General features: G+C 40.2%; 1 protein-coding gene and 1 long non-coding RNA gene across 4 annotated transcripts in view; one reads left to right on the top strand and one right to left on the bottom strand.

Moving 5' to 3' along the window:
* Positions 1–294: 294 nt before the first annotated feature.
* LOC139789947 (uncharacterized) lies at positions 295–3,342 on the bottom strand. Its single transcript, XR_011723309.1, has 3 exons — positions 2,827–3,342; positions 1,755–1,871; positions 295–491 (listed from the first exon to the last, which is right to left on the bottom strand). It is a non-coding gene; the product is annotated as an uncharacterized lncRNA (long non-coding RNA).
* Positions 3,343–6,055: 2,713 nt separating this feature from the next.
* The window catches only part of TEK (TEK receptor tyrosine kinase), a 38,127-nt gene continuing 22,820 nt past the window's right edge, over positions 6,056–21,362 (top strand). The window contains exons 1-2 of one of the 3 annotated variants that reach the window (XM_071730182.1): positions 6,056–6,261; positions 18,373–18,684. In XM_071730182.1, the coding sequence (XP_071586283.1) occupies positions 6,210–6,261; positions 18,373–18,684 (364 nt within the window). In that variant the 5' untranslated portion in view covers positions 6,056–6,209. The remainder of the gene's footprint in view (positions 6,262–18,372; positions 18,685–21,362) is intronic. The other 2 variants (XM_071730183.1, XM_071730184.1) reach the window with 2 other exon arrangements.

The following is a 21,362-nucleotide window of genomic DNA, read 5'->3' as shown; positions in this document are numbered from 1 at the left end:
AGGCAGTCTTTTCTCCATTTAATATAATGACTTCAAACTGAGAGGACATTATTGAGCGCTATCATCTACAGGGTGGAGAAATTTAAAAACTTTTCTGCTCAGCTGTCTCAACAGAGCTGAATAGAGGTCAGGATCACCTCCCTCAGCCTTCTGGCAGTGCGCTGCCTAATATACCACAGTCAGCCTGTGCATTGTTAGCTCTTGGTCAGCTTAGTTTCCACCAGGAAAAGACCTCAAGATTCTTCTCAGCGAAGGTGGGTTTCCAGCCACTCAGTCCCTAGCGTGTATGGGTACCTGGGCTGTTCCTCCTCAGAGATAGCAATGTGCATTTATCTTTGTAGAACTTCATGAGCTACCTGTCTGCCTGTTTCTTAAGCCTGTTGTGGTCCCTCTGAACAGCAGTCACATCTGTCTGGTGCATCAGCCACTCCTCCCAGCTTTATACAATGTGCAAACTTGTTGAGAGTGCTCTCTTAAATCATCATCCAGGTCTACAGTGGAAATGTTAAAACAGTATTGGCATGAGTACCCACCCCTGGATACACCACTACTGACTGACCTCCCACTGGGCTTTGTGCCACTGGTCACACATTGAGCCTCAAGCCAGTTTTTCAGTCCACCCCACTGTTAACTTGCCTAACCCATACCTTGTCAGTTTGTCCATGAGGACTTTATAGAAAACCACATGAAACACCTTGCTAGTGTTGAGGTAAACAACATCCTCACCTCTATCCTTGCTTGCTGAATTAATTAACACATCATGGGAAGATACAATGATGGTTAAGCATGATTTCCCCTACAGGAATGCATGCCATCATCTCGCCACCACCTTCCCATCCCTCATGTGCCTGGAAATTGTTTCCAGTAGAATTTGCTAATCAGTTTCTAAGGGATGAAGTTGAGGCTGATTGGCTTGTAAATTGCCTGGCTAGCTCTTGCTCTACCTGAAGATAGGAATGACATTTGCTTTCTTTTGGTGCTCAGAAGCCTCTCATATTACCATGAAAAAGTCAATAGAGACTTGACTCACACGTGGGTGCATCCCAACAAGACCCATCTAGTGTGTTTGAAAGTTCCCTACTCTAGGAAGATGCCACTGGGGCATCAGGATACCAGATTTGACAATGTGTCTCACTCCAAATTCTTCTTTGCTATCACACTGCATGGAAATAAGAACTTCACTCTAAAGTCAAAGTTGAAAGTGGAGCCAGGTAGACAGCAGATTTATCACTATGTTGCACTTGATGAATGCTTGTTAAAGTTAAGTACAGTTAAATGATGCAATCATCAAATTAAAATTGGCATTAGAGTTACATTAAGATTTTTATATTAATTGTGGAAGATAGTGGGTCCTGCAAAATCTTTTAAGAATGAATTTTTGTAACCTTAATGGATAAAAAAAACAACCCTGAGATCTAACTAGCATGACCCACCTATTCCTCCTTTAAAGCAATAGTCAGATTGGCAAACTTCACATACATGAAGTGGCTTAAGTCATTAATCTTTTTCTCTCCAGATTACCGAGAGAGGAAATTTGCCTCATTAATGCTGTGCTAGTTCAGGTAGGCGTTATTTGGGGTGAGTCAGTGTTCGTACCTTAAAGACAAGGATATGCAGTTGTTATCAGTAAATGTAAATGTACAGACTTATTTGGGCTTTAAAATGTATTGTAGAAAAACAAAGCAGAAAACCAGAAAGAGAACAAAGAGGAGAAAGAATGTGACTTTCTTAGTTTCTATATGAGCTCTGCTTACCTCCTGTTGAATGATGCCTCTCTCAAGCTGAAGAATCTCTTTTATCTCCAGACTCCTTTTGACTTTGAGGCAGCAGGAGTATTAACTTTACTTACATTTGTGCTCTCAGAACCTGATCTACTCTTGGCAGAGAAACAAAAGCTTGATCTGAGGTTAATTTAGCACATGTTCAGAATCACTCATTTCAACAGATCTTTAATGCTCATCCTTTTTTTTCCCCAAGCATTTTAAAAATAGTCTTGGTCCCTTTTGTCAGTAAAGAATTGGGAAACAATTCTTTTTTCCTTCTACTGACAACTGTCCATTCTAAAATCCTCATGAAGCCTATTTCAGCAAAATACAAATTACTCACAAAGTAAAAGTTTTCCTAATAAAGGTCTTTGTCAAACAGTCTGATATTCTTCACAGTTACTTTACTGATACAGAGGCCCTAAAGGTGTTGTTTCATCAGCTGAACTTGAAGGGAAACATGAGTTTCTTATGAAATCCTGTGTTTAATTCCATTGTAGTTAATTTCTTCCCTTTCATTTCACATAGCACGGAAGGCAGAAAATCAACATTTATCTTTGGATAAAGCTGTTCTGTAGACTGCTCAATACTCAGACATTTTCCAGGTTATAGCCCCCTGAAAATCTAAGAGAAGCCTTATTCTGTTTGGGTTTCTTGAGCAGAAAACAAAAATGGTGAGCAAAGAAACTTCATTATAGCTATGTTTGTTATCTTGACTTAGCTTTCAAGTATGCATATGCAGGAGATGCAGTAGAAGCAAGAAGTAACTAGACCTCCTCAGCACAGGCTGCCAAGTCAAGCATATGAGCTGCAACAAAAAAATCTGTCTCAGTTACCTTTCCTACCAAACCTTAAAGTTTCTCACAACCCCCTATTGCAATATCACCACTCCTCCATGCTGTCCCTTCCATGTTAATATGATTTATCTTTAGCTATGCAGCTTTATTGACCTGCAGTTTCCACACTGCCATGGCATTGCACCATGATGCACAGTGGCATCCCAGCTGCCCAGACCAGAGGCAGCACATGTCTTCTGACTGGGCACCTGGCTGCTATGCCTCACCTCCAGGTGATCCCAAATGGATGACTTAGGACCTGTGGTTGGCCTCAGTTCCACGGGCTGTTCTGTAGGTGAGAACAGGATCTGTGTAAGCAAAGCAGCTTAAACTCTCATTTATGACCCTCTGCTTCACATTGGCTGACTGCAGTGAGTAATAATTCCTGAAGTTCCTTTAGTGCCTCCTACTAAACACATATTAACATCAAGTCAAGGCCAAAGTAATGGCTTGTTTCCAAAAATCATAATGCAGCCAGACACCTCAAAAGGATATGTGCTTTCTGCTAACACATCTACCTGATTAAAGAAGTGCAGAGTGGCATTGTTTCTTTTTCCTCCTTACATATTTCCATGTGCTACAGCATGTATGAATGGTTTGTCCTTGAGACCGGCATGCTGCTTATCTAAAGAGGAAAGCTTTGTGTTAGGAGTTCAGGGCACTTGACATATCATAAAATTAGCCTTCTGCAAACAGCGTTATGAAAAGCCATGTTAAATGCTAGGCTCATATTTACAAGTTGAAAGATACTTTTTCTCCCTGCTGTAACTAATTTAAAAACTCGTGCATGCCATTCTGATCAGTGCTGAGTTAGATGTGAATACTGGTATGTATGAAACAGCAGTTATCTACCAATAAAACAGAACACTTTAGAAATCACATGGAGTTGGACTTAGTCTTTCTAAGTACCTTTACAAAAGACAATGGCTGCAGTCTGTGAGGCCCACCTAAAGACAAATCATGGGCATGGTCACTGGCCAGCCCAGTACTCAACACCCCCTTTTGTTGTATGTCCAACATACAACAAAAAATTCAAGTAACTCCGTGTCATATTTTACTTTTACTGCTAGCCTCACATGCAGTTTCTTTCACTGGCAGTCTTGTTTTGCCAGAAGGCTATTTCCAGTTCTTCTGCTCTGCAACACTGAATGCAGTCTGAGATTTAGGATCCTCTTGTTTGTAGGTCCATCAACATCAGCTGAAGACTGGAGAGCAAGAGCTGGGCTTGAGGAGGGGGTCCTGGTATGGTATCCCTACTTGGTGGAGGAAACAGTCAATTCTGCTGCTCTTCTGTTTTGTTCAGTAAACAGAGAGATGATCAGGTCATGCAGTTCACAGCACAGAAAATGGATGTGGTCCATTTTTAGGAAGACGCATATTCTAATAAGATGAAATCTAAGCATGAAAATGTGGAATTTAGCTGGCAAGCATGGAAAGCTTGAATAAATCACTTTCCATAAATGGAAAGTAAGAATAAATCACAATAGGGAAATCCTTCAAATTCCACAGTCTAACAGTACCTTATTATGTGGTCAAGTTTTACACTTGTGGCAGCAATAACAAACAGATCTGAGCCGAAACACTTACTACACATAATATCCCAACACACTGGTGGTGGACTGGAGGACCTTTAAAGCTCCTTTCCAATCCAAACCATTCTACTATTCTATGATAACAAGTTCTGAAATGCTTGCAGAATCACAGATGCTATTCTTTATTTGTTCACAAATGAAATTATATCACGAAAAAAGCAAACAAACACAAAAACACAAGTCTGCAGAGGCTGATATCTAAGTCATATTTGCACTTGGTCAAGTATGCATTTTGTCTCTTCCAGCTTCAGCAAGTCTTTACAACCTTCTTACATTTGCAGAGCACTGCATGCTGGGGTTGTCTGCTCTTATCCTGGAGATAACTAACTTGTCATGGGATGTAAAATGAGCAGTAGTCACAAGCTGATTCTACAAAAAAAAATCACCTTCCAGCAAAACAAAATACACTGAAAAAAATTAAGGACAGACCACGTTAGAAGTAGGTTAAATGAGCAATAGAACAGAAGTATTCATTAAACAGGAATTATGGTTGTACTTAGTACAAAACAAGGTATACTGATGTTGGAGGGACCTATACTAGTGGGTTTATAAGGGCAAATGTAATGTGGATAATCACTGCCTCATCATGTATAAGAGCAGGAGGAAATCTTCCAAAAAATCAACAGTGGACATGCGTGTATGTTGGTCTGGAGCCAGACCAGATATATATCTTATGTTCTGCCTCCTTTAAGCTTCAAATGGAATTTTAGTAGAGTTTGGACTTCACGCTGTGTTTTTGCTCTCAGAATGTATTTTCAGTTTAAGTTCCTACTTGGTTTAGCTTTTAATTATAGTAAATTATATTTTGGGATGAGGGGATGGGGGGGGAGGACATGTCAGGAGCAGCCCTGGGTTAAAGCATTGACCTCCACTGTAGATAAAACCCTATGTCTACATGGTAATAGATCTTGGGTGCAAAGGACTTCCTCTGAAATCTACACCCATAGAAGGCTAAAAGGTCTTCCTAAGGAAATCAAATCAAAGCAGGATCAACTCAATTCCTATTTCCAAAATTATGCTGAACACCCACTTTTCTATACTCCTGTAAAAGTCATTCTGGGTGTTAGCATCTTGGCAGAACTACAGGACTTAAAATGCTACATTGTCATGGGTTATATTTAGTCAAGTAGTAAATAAGATTGCCCTTTATTTGCAGTTCTGTTTATATAGCTGAGTGCTGCCTTTCCATTTATTTCATTTTTTTTTTTTTTTTTTTTTGTCAATTCTTTGTATTTTTCCCTCAAGTTTTGAGTCTTAAGACCCCCCTGAGTGATGTGGCATTTTGATCCCACTGAAGTCATAATAACTCTGGGTACGATTTATTATTACAACACGTTTTCAGTCTGTTTCTAATTGTCAAACATAGAGAAAAATTGTTTCCAGAAAAGCACATGGACTAATGGAGTAATTTGCTGGACTGTGACTGGCTTTGGTCCATACTGGATTCATCTGGTTGTTTTGTCACTGTTTACCTCATATTTTTATTACTATGTGCTGAGATGCATTGCAGCCAGCAGCTTCCACATGGACTAAATAAATGAGGACCCTGAGAAAACAGCCCATCTGCACTTTGAGAATGACACTTTCCACTTACTGTACCTAGGTGGAGGACTTTTTACTTGCACTCTCCCTCCTGCTGGAGGATGCCTTCATTGTTCCTGTTTTGCTGACTGTGACCAACAGCAGTCTCCTGCTTCTCTTGCAGCTCCAGATAACTGTTTTGATGTATTGCTGGATGGACGGGATTTGCACTACCCTGCAGTCCCGCTGGTACGAAAATGCCTTTAAGATCCTGCCTTTCCCATCCTAATCTACAAAGGAAACAGGAAAAAGGAACTTAAACTCCCTGTACTCAGATAGCAATGAGACTGTTCCAGCCTGCACCAGCGCTATGATTTCTTGCCTGTGACTTGTAAACAGCGTACCATGCCTGCGGAGAGTCACTGGTGAGCGTCTGCCCCAAGAAGAGGTTACTCCATGAGAGACTGTAGGAACTGGATGGATATATTTTGGAAAGCATGGACCCTTTAGCACATATAGTTCTCTATGGATTCAGCCTGGTGATTTTAGGTAAGCCTTTTCTTTGGTATCTGTACGTTGACCTGTAATGACTTACTTGTATCTCATGTGATATGCAAACAAAAGGCAGGACCCACTACTCCTTACTCCAGCATCTGCCTCTACTGAGCTGAGCAGTTGTGTTTGTTTCAGTGAGCCCACTCATGTCTGTGCAGTGGGTGAGGGCAAGGCTGTGACCAAGCTACTGGGGAGGATTTAAGCTACATACAGAATACCTCTGCTGCTGCTTTTTAGTTTATAAAGTCATTCATTGACATATATGCATATTGGAACAGAGTTTCTCTTCTGTCTAACTTTTTCACAGAACACATTACTTTGAAAATATTCATGTCTTCTCCCAAGAATATCTGCTCTAAATACAGGTTAAATGTTGAGTTTTTCTGACTGGCTTTATAAACTGGCTGTGCAGTAAGAGATGTTCTAGGTATCCCCTGATTTTAGGCAACTTTTTAGACAAGATTCAACAACTGGAATCTAGATGAAAGTCAGTGGATAAAAAGGGTAGAAAAGTTCAGCATTTAAAGGATCATTTAATAATACTTTAAATAGAGCCAAAGAATGGTTCAGTATTATCAGAAAATGTCACAAGTTTTGCAAGTAAGAAGTTAGTCATGAGGTACATCTGCAGAGGGGCATACAATAAGATTATACTAATGCAAATTTATTTAGTAGTATTCAAAGCGTTAATGTTAGAGATGCTTTTCTGTAGCTATCATAAAAGGAGCCCTGAGGAAACCTGCACTCCTCTCATCGGATCCTAAATTGCTCAGCATTTAAATATTGCTTTCACCATCCGTGTTTTTATTCTCTAGATGGTTTCTTCTGGGTAACATACCAAGCAACATCCATAAAAGAGAAATACAGCACACAGAGTTACCTGAGATTAACTCAGTCCTAACCATGTAATTGAGTTTCACATAGGTTGTTCTAGTCCATCTCACAGTAAAAGTGTAATGTGCTGTGAAACTGCAGACTGTGTTTCAATGAGAACCAGAAAGAAAAAAAAAAAAAAAAAAAAAAAAAGCAGAAACCTTCATTGCTGCCTAACTTACTTTACAATGTCCAGATCTCCTTGGTTAACAGCATGTTACAGGGAAGGAAAATTATGAACACATGAGTTTGAGGTTCTACTTTTTAGTCTAGAGGTTAACCGAGGGGGAAAAAAAAAGTGTTTAAAATCTTTTTGAATGTGTGTTTGGAAGTATTCTTATCTATCCTCTACTGGAAGAGGCTGCATATTGTTTACTAATTCCTCTCTCACAGCTTAAGTTTCTTGGTTGTTTAGATGTTCATTGGTTTTAATCTATTTAGCCCTCAGATCACTTCCAGCTGTTTGCTTTAAGGAGATACCTGGTGCTGTAAGCATTATGGATGGAGAAGAAAGGAAAGTCCAGTTTACCCAAAGCCTTTTTGCCTTGTCTCTCCTGTTTCTCTATGTTGTAACATGCACACAACTGCAACAGAAAACAAGCAACATTCACAAAGTCATAAGCAGGGGAGAAACAGAAGCTGGCTGCAGAGATTGGCTCTAAGGAAGAGCTGCCAGTCTCTGCGTTTTCCACAGGCACACACCAGCGAGGTGTGTGCTGCAGTCACACCCATCTCAATAGATCTGTCAGCTTTCCCGCTTTTGTTTGAGAATGATATCATGTTTCCTGGGGCCAGCCACAGGCGAGACAATGCCTGAGCTGGCTTTCCTCTAGATACTGTAGGCAGAATTCAGGAAAGCAGGAATGACATTCCCTGAGCAGGGGAGGCTTTGCTCCCAGAGCAGACAGTGAACTGGCTTAACCTTGTCCCTGATGATCAGGGGCTTCTCTGGGTGTGTTGCTGGGTAGGCACAAAATGTGTTCCACCCTTTTCCAAGGTGAAGACCATCAGCTTGGGTCCTATTACAAAAGAACAAGAGATGGTCTTTGGCTTAATGTGGGGTTGGGGTTTTTTTGTTTTTTTCTTTTTCCTTTTTCCCTTTACTTTTTTCTTTCTCCTTTTCCTTTTTTCTTCTTTCTTCCTTTTTCCTTTTTTCTTTCTTCTTTTTAAATCTTTTTTCTTACTTCCTTGTTCTTTTTTCTCTTTTCTTTTTTCTTATTTCTTTTTTTTTTTTTTTCTTTTATATATAACAGTATTCCTTTTGCAGCTAGAACTTAAAACATGATTTGGAAGATACCACTTAAAGTACTCACAAATGTTCATTTTTGCACTGTGTATATAATCACTTCTTGCCATAGCAAATGTTCAATTAGACAGACAAGGGACTGAATATAACCCTGTTGGAATTCTTGAAACTAGGGTGGAGCATTACCACGTTTTTCTTCCATTTGAGTCCTGTCAACATTTTGTATAATCAAAATTACCCTGTCATCCATCCTGAAGTGTGGATTCAAAACCTATGGCTGTGGCAAAGTATAATCTGTTAAATTCTGACCAAAGAAGAGATGTGGGCTCACATATTCTCTCCAAAGGCTGAGGAAAAGACAAGGAATGAGTGTCAGAACTTGCCTTTTGCCTCTTAAAACATCCTCAGATGGCCTGGAAATTTGCTCACAGCTTCTCACAGTGGGGTCTCAAAAATGTTCATTTGTGGGACTTATTTTATCAAGATGCCCACCATAAGTTAGAGACTTGTGGAAACCAGCAACAATTCAAACCAGTTTCAATCCCATTTCTTCGACTATTTCTGGAAGAAACAAACACATTGTCAAATATCTCCATTCTCCAAGACAGGTAGATTCTTCTGTGCTATAGCTTTCCTCTAGAAAGAATCTTAGATCCAGTTTTCTAAAAGTGTAGAAATTTTAATTTTGTTTTATCTGTTGTAGCTGTTAGACCCTAATATGGTAAAAGACTCAAAAAGTTATATTAGCCTTGTAAGAAAGGGTAATATTTGAGCTAAGAGTGCAGTGGCATTCAGAAGTAGTTCTCTGTCATCCCTCTTAATGGCTGCATTTTCTTTGGAATTAGATGTTATGGAAAAAAAAACCATGAATATTATTTCTTGTCATTATTATGTGACTAATTTTATACTTAGAAACTTAAGCAGCTTCTAACATACATTACCAGACACAAAAGTACAATTATGATGATGTAGGTTCTTCAAAATTATGAGAAACGGGAATTCTTAGATTGTTTCCAGACTTGTTTTTCCCTTGTGAAGCTTTACTTAGCCTAAAGAAAACCTGTTAATACTTCTGGCTAATACAAGCCTATGGCAACAAACATGAATGTAATTTTTACCACAATTAAAGGGACTCAGCCTCTGGGAGTAACTTCAGATATGCTGTTAGCAGACCCAAGTGACACTTGAACTTACAACTATGGGATTCTGTGCTGGGATTCTGAGCCTTAGAATAGATTCATAGAATGGTTTGGAAGATTGGAAGGTACCCTAAAAATCATCCAGCTCCAGCCCCTGTGCATGGGCAGAGACACCTCCCACTAGACCAGGCTGCTCAATGCCCCATCCAACCTGGCCTTGAACACTTCCAGGGAAGAGGCAGCCACAACTTCCCTGGGCAAACTGTTCCAGCATCTCACCACCCTCACAGAAAAGAATTTCTTCCTGATCTCTAACATAAATCTCTTCTCCTCAAGTTTTAAACCATTTCCCCTTGTCCCATGTCAAAAGCCCTACCTCAGCTTTCTTGTAGGCCCCCTTCAGATACTGGAAGGTTGCTATAAGGTCACCTGGGAGTTTCCTCTTCTCCAGGCTGAACAACCCCAATTTCCTCAGCCTTTCTTCATAGGGAAGGTGCCCCAGACCTCTGAGCATTTTAGTGGCTCTCCTCTGGACATGTTCCATATCCATCTTATGCTGGAGACCCCAGAACTGGACACAGGACTCCAGGTGGGGTCTCACAAGAGCAGAGCAGAGGGGGAGAATCACCTCCCTCAACTGGCTGCCTGTGCTGCTTTGATGCAGCCCAGGACACAGTTGGCTTTCTGGGCTGCAAGTACATATTGACGGCTCATTACCTTCTACAGCCAGAGCAGTGGACAAAAACCATGCTTGAGCCTTTAGTTTCAGGTATTTTGAAATGCTATTGGCTAGATATTAGACTGACACACAACCTGCTGGACACAGAAATTATCAAACTACTAATGTGAATTGGAAGGCAAATTTAACAGAGAAATAGATTCCTTGTTCCTGAAATTAATTCAATTTTTCAGACCCTGCAATTGCATCTGCCCAGCACACTCAGGTTATTTACCCAGAGTGAAGCAGTATCCTGATCCCTTTTTCTTGAGTCTGAAACTTAGACTCTTCTTCAGGTGTAGCCTTCATCTACTCCAGAAATGGTCACCCTGCCATAGAAATCACTGGTTGAATCTCTGACCTGCTGAATTTTGGCATTTCTGCACAGTTCCACTAGGCTGATCATGACTACAAAATCTATCTACGTGTTTTATGGGAGAAATAGAAGTTTTCTTGTTTAGTTACATTTCTGGCTACATGTTTCCGTAGAAAAAGTTCCATATGTCCCCTAATTCACCGCCCCCTGGACTCCAGCGGGAAGCCAAACCCAACAACTTCAGCCTGTGCAGGCAGCTCTCTGCACCTTCCCTAAGTGGACTTACAAATCTGGGATGATCCTCTCCAGTTCTTCTATTTTTTTTTTAGCTTTCTAATTTCCTTTTGGCGTGTGCCTGGTTTAGACCTAGTGAGAGGTAGAGTATCTCTGAGGAATTCTGTGTTCCCAAAGGTCATCTCAGCAGCTGGGAAGAGTTGTGAGTGAAAAGGCATTGCATCAGACCCAGGGGGATCAAATCTAAATGGGCAAAATGAAATCACACTGCATTTGTAAGTGTTAACATATGCTATTGCTTTAGATACAGATTTCATATATATATATACACACATATATACATACATTATATTGTTGTGGTATTAAGTCATAATTAAACTGGTTAGATGGATTATGTTTTTGCTGAATTTCACTTCAGGGCAAAAAAAAAATGTCAAAGTTGTAACATTTTGCAGAGATGGTCTTATACCCACAAGAATTTAATCTGGAAAGCTTTAGGTGGGCAAGAGGGACCATACAAGTCAGTGAGGTTGACTGCAGTGGAGCACCTGGCTTTAGAGCAGGGCACATGTTGAGCTTGTGGTTCATGTGCTCACAATGAGAACTGCCTGGGTTAGAAACCTGCTCTGTATTGGCCACATAGACCTGATCCTGCTTGGCCCAGACCTGCCACTTAAACATACAAAAAAAACCTGTTCAACTTTCTCTGGAAGACCAAAAAGCCATTGTGGTGTAGAGATTATTGGGCAGGAACAGAAGAAAGGAATTCCAAATGGATGCGCTTACTATTTATGTGAAAAAAATTTATAGTTTTGTGGGATGCAAATCTATCTTCGACTGAAGGGGTGAAAATCTTGTACCAATTGCAATGAATAACTGCCCTCCAAAAGACAATATCCACCCTGTCCATGAGGAAAGATGGTATTTAGGATTGTTGTTCCACTCTGGTTTCAGTGGGGCAAATAGAAAAGAATCAGCCAGTGTCTGAACTGGAGACTTTCCTGTATGGTGTTTAAGAAGATGATTGTTTTTAGGGTACAGATTTTATAACTGTTCTCTTACACCTAAACTAAGAACATACCTTTCTTAGTATTAATCATAATGTTAAACAAGGGTCATACCATAAAGATATAAAAAAGTTCTATTGACATTAATTTCTTAATTCATCACCAGAAAATACAAGCACTTTTAGGTGTGAAGATATTAGACATTTACTTAGTTCTGAAGGACTTTTTAAATAAAGGTTCACATTTCCATAATCTAGGGTAATTTTGTAAATTTTTTGCTTGAAAGCCAGTATTGTCCTTGCTTTGTATTAATTTACTTTTTCAATTGTGTCAGCCTCTCTAATGAAGTGTCTTGGTTAATTTCCCCTTCAGAGATTAAATATTCTCTCTTGGCATTGCAGTTCCATCTGCACTTCCAATCCTACTGCTGATGTTATCTTGTATTATTTTTGGGGTCTTCATCCCAAACCTGCCACTGGCCAGGGACCTTAACCTCAGCAATTACAAAGTGTGCTTAGCCTCAGAAATATTTGCCACTACTCTACTCAAAAAAAAGCCAGTATGTGGCAAAGTGAGGGTACAGGAGAGAATATGTCAGAGTCTGTCCATCCAGCATCCAGTGCTCATAGACACTTCCAGTTAACCTTATGGATGTTGTATGCACTGATATAGCCTATGAAGACTGATTGCCTAGGTAATTCATTATACTTTAGCTTGGCACATGCAACATATAGTATACATATGCAGTATATATGGTAGCTTCATAATGCATTTCATAAGACCACCCTTGTGGACAAATTTATTCTTCCTTGCAAGTACTTTCTTAATAGTAGTACTTTTGTTTGGCTAGCTGTAAATTGAGCCAGGTGTAGCTGAACTACACACCTGTTCTACTTCAGCCTTCCCTCCTTCCTCATCCTTTTCCAGCGCTACCTACCTCACACCAGCTGGTAATTCAACAAGCAATTTTTGCTGATAAGTTGCTGTCTGCTTGTTTATCATCAGCCAGGTGTAAGGAGAATGAATGATAAAATGTCCTCCTACATATTTGCTATTTACACACATGTATTCAGGCATTCTCACTGGAAAACCTCTAACCAAGATTCACCACTGTTTCTTTTCTAGCTTTTACATCTTAGAAGACTGCCTTGATGGGCTGTGAAATGGTTGAAATGTAGAGAAAACAATTTCACTCTATTTTACAAGAAAGTAGCTGCATTTCCTTCAGCTGTTCCAGATGTATCCAAGGACCCATAAGAAACTAGTAGCCCTGGTAGCTTCAACATATTATTTAATTTTTCACAGCTGTACTCTGGTCTTCCCACTAATACTAAGTAGCAAAGTGATGTTCTGTCACTCATCTTATTGTCTCTTATTACTTTTGTAATACCTTCGCTCCACAAATAACACCATATTTCTAAAGGCAGGAGGTCTCGGAGGTCCCACAGCTGCCCAGTAAGATCACATAAGATAGATGTTGTCCATGGACAACATGAAGGCTTTATTGGAAAAACTAGGGTTTTTTGCTGATTTATGAGGGGTTTTTTAGGAGCATTTCTGTTTCATTCTTTTTTCACCTTGCTGCTGCTGCTGCCATGTGGCAGAGAATCTCCACCTGTTTGGGTATCAGTGTCTTCAGCATTGTTTTCCTGTGGAGGGCTGAGCTGTCAAGATGACAGCTTGACTCACTGGGGGAATGTTACCTGAGCTGCTGCCACCTTTGCATCCCAGATGAACTTTCCAAGACACTAAGACACTACTAAGACACTAAAATCATAAAATTGGTGTCTCATTTCAAAGCTTCCCAGATCGTTTACTTCTATGGAGAATGAACAAAAAATAGCCTGTATTGGTAAGAGAAATGCTGAGCGCACAAAAAAAAGAAATCAGGATTGCCAAATTCTGGTGTGGTATGTGTTTCACTCTCCAGATGAATGATATTCCCAACCAGCTAATGTTTGGGGTAGTTTCTGACTATGTTTAATATTAAGTAAGCAGCACTCTTATTTATTTATTTATTTAATAAGGGAGAGGAGGCGTGGAAGTTCAGCCTCTTTTTAATTAACTTCTGTATTTTTCACTTGCGTTATTTCCATCCTCATTATCTTACAAAATAGATATTTTTTTAGTTTAAAAAAAAATCAATGTGATTTATTCTATACTTCATGAAGAATTAATTAAACGCTACACATGTTTCAGCAAAATTGTTCATGATTCCCACTTGTATTGCTAAACAGATTTTAATCTTTTAATCTGGTGTGTGGTTTTAAATGGAAAAATACAATGAAAGAGGGTACAGCTGAACTTGTAACTACAAAATAAGACACAGTGAGAAATACTGAGGTGAAGGCTATTTAGTGAGATAAATTAGTTCTAAACCAAAATCTTATTCTTCCAAGCAGAGAGATTACCTGGCATTGCTCTTTTAAGTGACTTGAAGGAAAAGGAGTTGGTGACTTGCAAGTCTGGGATGTACATTTTCATCATTCTTAAAATGATTTTTAAATCCGGCAGTGGCTATCACATGTAACTGACCATTTACTTTCAGGATAACATCAAACATGAGAGATTAGCTTTTTCCCCTGCTAATATAATATCGATACGTTTTACGTTCATATTCCCAGGCAGTGAATAGCAGAAATAATCAGTGTTCCAAGAAACAACAGCAAAAAAATAAGAACTGCCTAAGGATTTCAAATTACATTACCTTTTTTATTCACCTTGTTTCATCTAATGAGAAAAGGGGTGGAATTTACTGGAAATTTATGCCTCCCCCTCTTGAATAATTAGTATTTTAAAAATATTAATCTCTCTACTTACCTTTTATCACAGCTTTTCTTTTTCCTCTGTTATGCTCCAAATGCCAAAGGAAGGATTCCCCACTTATCACTTCAACTAATTAAAAAGAAAGCTCTACAAATGTAAGAAAAATTAACACATCCTTACATTCATAGTGTTTAAAATCTTTCCTTCTGCTACTACTCAGTATTAATACTTAAAACATCTACTCATAATTTGCATTCTCAATATACATTGCAATTATGGATTACTGATTAAATACGTGTTGGAGGGGCAGTGGGGAATGGATGTTCCACGCTCTGACTGCTCACTATGCTAGAGAAGCATTTGCCATTCCACATTATTGAACACTTTTGCAATTAGCAGGCCACTTTGCAAAGGCCTCACATCAGGTAGAAATTGCCTTGAATATTTCCATGTTTTTCCAGATGACCATCAGGGGTTAATCACTGTGATATACATTTAATCTTTGTTCAACACAATTTCTCCAGGCAAATATGTACTAGAGAGGCTGTGAAAGACAGAGCCAGCTATCACCTAACAAGAGAGAACACAATCCTGTGATTAAGAGTAGGAGAAGAGGAACTGCAAAGGTCTCCCTGCATTAATTTTGTTATAGTTATATTGGATGTGCTATTATTTAATGTACTGCTTTATTGGATGTCACTTTCCCTGTGCTAGAAGGGCTCAAAACACTGCACCACAATGAATGTCATAAATTCAGGGCAATGAATCCTCTCTGCACAGTATCTGTAATTTCCATCATTAGCCTTCCACAAGAGCTCTCCTCAAATTCTATTTGCACACACAGCAAATTGCCTTCCTGATAAGGTCAGTTCTTCAGAGACAAGGGCAGGAGCCAAAGGACGTTTTCAAGGAAGCAGAGGATTGTCACTGATACAGACACAGGCTGTTTCCTGCCTGAATTTGTTGTGCTTTTCTCAGAGAGCTAAATCCTGTTGTCCTTACTTGGTCCTTACATACTAAAAGTCTTTATTAAGATCAAGGGTAGGCTTTGCCTAAGTTTTGCCAGACTAGGTAAATTCCTTTTCAGCATCAACAGTTGGGTTATTTTAAGTTTTATTACCACATTATGAGAAAAAGATGCTGCAGGAATACATAAGCATAGACCATATGTGCTCTTCACACTTTTCTGGCTATTTTGTGATTGTTCGTTTGTTTGTTTACGATCTGAGGGCAAATCCTGGGGAGTCAAAGAAACCTTCCTATCACCTCAGAGGCCTTAGTCTGATCTTAAAATGCCACTCTTTCTAGATTTTTGCCAAATGCACCTAACGCTTAGCTCTTCTTATGCAAAAAACTTTCCTTTGAATATATTTTAATTTCTGCTTGCAGTGTATTCCAGTTGTGGAACCTTAGTTGACAAATAATGCTTGGTGTATGACTCCATACTTATGCATGGACATGACTTCCTTTTAGACACAGAAAGGCCTTCGAGTGTTTCTCCAGGAAGACATGAAACTCCATGTGCTCTGTCTGCCTCATGCAGGTGTCTGGGTTACTGTGCAGTGTTTCATATGATGAAAAGACCCATCTTGTATTAGACAGTCAATCAGAACACTATCCACCCACCAATGGAAAGATGTTATTTAATTCAGAATAATCACAGTGTAAATAAGCAATAGGCCTGAGCCATGGTTGCTCTATACCTTGATTACATGATTTGTACTACTACAGTGAAAGAGAAAAATATGCAGCAGACACCTTGAGTCTGATATGATACTGCTTTGCTATGTCTTGCACAGGGATCAAAGACAACATCAAAGCTAGTCCTCAAAACTCAGAGTTCTCCTACTACTTTTTCTCTGTGTGCATACACAAATGTTGGCCTGGGGAGGAAGGTGTTATTTTCATTTCCGTCTCTGTTGGAAATCAGAGAAATGCTAGACAAATGGAAGCAAAGCCCTGGATGAGGAGCTATCCTCTAAAGGATCCTACCAGCATGGGCTCGTATCTCTGTACTGGGAAGCTTTGTTGCAGCTCTGTGCCCTCTGCTAGCCAGAAACCTCAAAAAAATTCAGTTCCGATCTGCAGCCCCCCACCTGACCTCAGCAGAGATAATCATGTCAAGTCACAGAGTTTGGATTCACATTTGGTTCTGAGTTTCACAAAAGTCTACAGTAATAAGGATTTTGCAGTTTATGATTTTAAGAATACCTCTGCATGGCATGTGATCTTTGCTGATGCAAACTGAAGGCCTCTGCTTTCAATGATTACTGAATTTCACCTTCCTTCAGCTGATGCATGAGACCCATAGTGAGAGTACATATGTACCTCTCATAAAAGTAAGAGCGTTGAGATGAATGTCACCTAAAACACACACACAAGCCTGGCCTGATTTCTATTCACTACTTCTTTAACTTTGTTGAAAGGATTTATTTTTGTAGTGTGCAGTGGAATGAACTGACTTCTCTAACCTGCATCTTTGTGCAATATTTCCTTTAACAGCCGTTGCATCCTTTCCAGAAAGTTTCGTTTCTCCATTATGCAACTGCAAATTATCTGGGCTGGCACATTAAAGGGTGGTGACTGTAGCAAACTGGCTGGGTGTGGTGAGTGTCAGCATTCTGTCAAGATACTTCAGTCCCCAGAGTGGTTGCTGGCACTGAGTGCAGAGGAGGACCTCTTCCCTTGGCTCCAGTGCTGCAGAGACGCACGCAAAGACTGCAGTCAACACTAAGACCCTTTGACCTCCCTTATCTAAGACTATACCCCTTCCTTCCAATCAGAGAAACATTTGGAAGCTGAGTGGTACTAAATATTATGCCTCTCAGAGTAAATGCAAAACATACTTCTATCCAGAGCTGAAAAATAGATGTGATGAATAAAATAAATCAATTATTCTTCCTGTTTCAGATGGAAAAACGTTACCATTTCCCTTCTCTTTACCCTGAATTTCAAAAGCAAAGGGAAACGCCTATTATTTGCAAATTGTTGATTATAGGAGAAGTGTATTTCCCTCCTGCTATGCGCATTTGAACAGATGAATCTGTAGCACTCCACCAGAGACTGCTTTAATTGAGCTTGTATCTACCATTTTCAAAGAACTTCCATCTCTTTCTGGCAGTTCTATTTATCAGAAAGAGCCATTTTGATCGATTTAAACTTAACCTCACAAAAAAACAGCTTTACAAGGCCTGCCAGCTCGCTCTTCTTTTTTTTGTCGAAGTTTTTTTGTGCAATGGTTCTTGTCACTGTCTGTTAATGCTTTGGGTAACATGTGAATGACTCTGAAATCATTAATCCAAAATCATAAAGCAGCTGAAAAAATTCTCTGAGTGTTTAATAACTGAAAGATATATGTGCTTCACATCAATTCAGGCATATTAAAGGACACGAAAGAAATTCTATTAAATTGACAACCTTATGATTTTCTGACTCTTTTGCCAGCTAAGCACCATACACATGACATTTATGCACGTGTCTAGCTATCCAAGGATCCATCTGCTTCTGCAGTCCATGGATTTCCTTGGGCTCGTGAAACAGTTCTTAAAAGAAACTACACAAGTTGTAAGGGTTATTTCCTCTTCTGAGGAGACCAGGCTCCATGTGTTTGTGACATTCGAAGTAAATCCTAAAGTCAGTGTAGCAGAATAGTTAATATACTGTCTTCCTATTTTGCACAAAAGCTGTACAAGGCACCAGCCAGAGAAAATCTGAGCACTGTGTCAAACAGCTTGTCTGGTGATTGGAGTGGTCACATAATCAGACTCTGCAGTCACCTTTTTTCACTTGATGCTTTTTTTCCATAGGTAAAGTGGAAGCAGCACTGGACCTCATCCTGATCAATTCATTCCCTCTGGTGGGCAACTCTGAGACATCACTTATCTGTATCACTTCCAAATGGCGTTCCCATGAGTCTATCACAATAGACCGAGACCAGGAGGATGTGACAAACCAGCACAGGGAGCCACTGGAAGTCAACGAAGATTTAAAGAGAGCAGCAGCCAAAACAGTGGTGTGGAAGAGGGAACAGGCCAGCGAAACAATTGGAGCGTATTACTGTGAAGGGAAGCTCAAGGATGAGGTGACAAGGATACACACCATGAAGATGCCTCTGGGAGGTACTGTATGGTGGCCAGACCTGAATTTTGCATGTCCCTGCTCGCAGTGCTGAAAAAAATGGGCACAATCCTGGTTATGGAGCAGGCAAGGCAGTCTGGAGTCAACAAAAATAGACTTGGCTCAAGACGGTGGGTTTTTTTCTAGAGTGCAGAGACAACTGATTGCTACTATCTGCTAGTCATTTCCTTGTGGAAGTTAGTCAGACATCTGTAGGTATTCTGCCTACTCCTGACTACTCCCAGGAACACAAAGTCAGGTGGCAAGTGAGTCTGGCCTTGCTGTTCCATACAGCATGGCTTGCATGTTCATATACAGTAAACTCCTGCTCTGGATTTTCGTATCCCAGACCTTTGACTCATAAACATCCTTTCATTTTAAAGCCTTGACAGGTCTGAGATGTAGATACCTAAGCATAGCTAATGGGCAGCCTGATCCTAGGAAAATAACCACCTTGCCTAACGATCAGTAGGACTACAGATCATGAACAGTGGATCTGAACAGTCTGTCAGCATGAAAAAACTAATCCATCTCAACACTGGAAAGACACTCCAGAGATATTTCCCAGAAATTAAGAAGGCTGTTTTTCATTATAGACTTAGTTTTGGACTTAAGCCTAAGAACCTGCAAATATGTCAGGGACAAAGTGAGATTTCCAAGGTCCAGTACTCTAGCCATTAAAATTAACATTTTTTTTTTTTGTGGGCAAAATTTTGCTTGTCTTTGGATTTCATCAAGCTGCTGGTACAAGTTTCAAAGCAGAGATCACAATAAATTGCTGAAGTGTTAGAAATCTTGGCTAATGTTCTGCAGCAAATCAAGCTTTCAAAACTTCAGCTGATTAGTAGATTTCACAGTATAGCTAATGTTTTCTGCCATGCTAGTTCATCTGTGAGGAGCTGCTTTTTAGCTTTCTTTATAAAACTTAAATAACAGCAATTGTTATTGTTGACATCTCCTGAAATTATATAGCAAATTTAGAAAAGGAGGTTATTAATTCACAGCTACATATAGTGTCTAAGCTGAACATGAGCCACCAGTGTGCCCAGGTGGCCAAGAAGGCCAGTGGCATCCTGGCCTGGATCAGAAACAGTGTGGCCAACAGGTCCAGGGAAGGGATTCTTCCCCTGTACTCAGCACTGGGGAGGCCACACCTTGAGTCCTGTGTCCAGTTCTGGGCCCCTCAGTTCAGGAAGAATATCAAGGTCCTGGAGCAGGTCCAGAGAAGAACAAGGAGGCTTTGAAGGGATCCAGCACAAGTCCTGTGAGGAAGGGCTGAGGGAGCTGGGGGTGTTGAGGCTGGAGGAGGCTCAGGGGAGACCTCATCACTCTCTACAACTCCCTGAAAGGAGGTTGGAGCTGGGGGGGGGGGGGGGGGGTCTGGCTGTTCTCTCAAGGAGCTACCAGTAAGACAAGAGGGCATGGACTTAAGCTCTGCCAGGGGAGGTTTAGCTGGGATATTAGGAAGAAATTCTTTACAGAGAGGGTGATCAGGCACTGGAATGGGCTGCTCAGGGAGGTGGTGGATTCTCTGTACCTGGAGGTTTTTAAGAAGAGACTGATGTGGCACTCAGTGCCATGGTCTGGTAACCACAGTGGCACTGGATCAAGTGTTGGACTTGATGATCTCAGAGGTCCTTTCCAACCCAGATGATTCTGTGATTCTGTTTATTTCTTTTTAGAAAGCAAGGTGGGTGGGACTGAGACAGGTGCATTTTTCTTTCGTTTATGTTTTCTCTGACTGGATGTGACCTTGGAAGTTTTGAAGTGGTCAACAAGAAAGCTTTGCAGGTGCAAGCTGAAAAATCCATTGTTTCAAAGGAGACTGCATTGAGGAAGAAGAGATAAGATAACAGACCATGGAAAATCAATGTGACTTTGACTGTGAAAGAATGCCAGTGAGCTGAGCATATCTCTGGCTGTACTGTAGAACAGCTTTCGTGGGTGAAAGGGTGTCTACTGAATCAATCAGTTTTTTGCACTTAGTATCTATGGATCTAGGAGCTGAGAATTCAAGCAATCAGACTTTGAGGGATTACTGTGTAACAGAAGTTGTTCTAACCAGAAACAGCACAACATACACACACAGAATAGGTTTTAGTCAATTTCTCAGATTTTCTCTGCAAAACCTTTCACTGACAAAACCAGCTAGCAACACAATGGTGAATTTGTATAATGTAATTAGACTAGAAGGGTGAGAAAGAGGCATGACAGAAATTCTCAAAGCTATTAAAGTGCACAGAAAGAGGAAGAAGAGGTCAGTGAAGGACTGTGAGGTTTGGCAAAGCATCTGTAGCTGGAAAACAGGCCTTTTCCCCTTTGCTGTCTGAATAATTTTTAAAGGCAGGGTGTTTTTCAACACCAGAAGCTGAGCAAGAGTTGAAACGTGCCATTTTCCACTGAGGACACAAAAGGCAGGGGAAGGAGAAGCACTGCTGAAAACCCATCCACTGCTTTGCAGCCTCAAGGCAAAAAAGCTGCTGAAGCACTCACTAAGCATTAAGCATTTGAGTCATCCCTCTGACTTCGGTGGGAACTGTGATCTGTCTTATTACATACTTATTATCAGACAGATATAGTGAAGATTTTTTGCTTTTTAATATGGAAAGATAACAGGTTCATCCTCCTGTTCTATTCTATGCATGGGGCATTCTGAAAGCATTGAGTCCATTCTAATGTA

This window comes from Heliangelus exortis, chromosome Z (assembly GCF_036169615.1).
Source record: "Heliangelus exortis chromosome Z, bHelExo1.hap1, whole genome shotgun sequence".
NCBI classification, from domain to species: domain Eukaryota; kingdom Metazoa; phylum Chordata; class Aves; order Apodiformes; family Trochilidae; genus Heliangelus; species Heliangelus exortis.
Note: the sequence above shows the minus strand (reverse complement) of the source record. Positions and strands in the feature narration are given on the sequence as shown.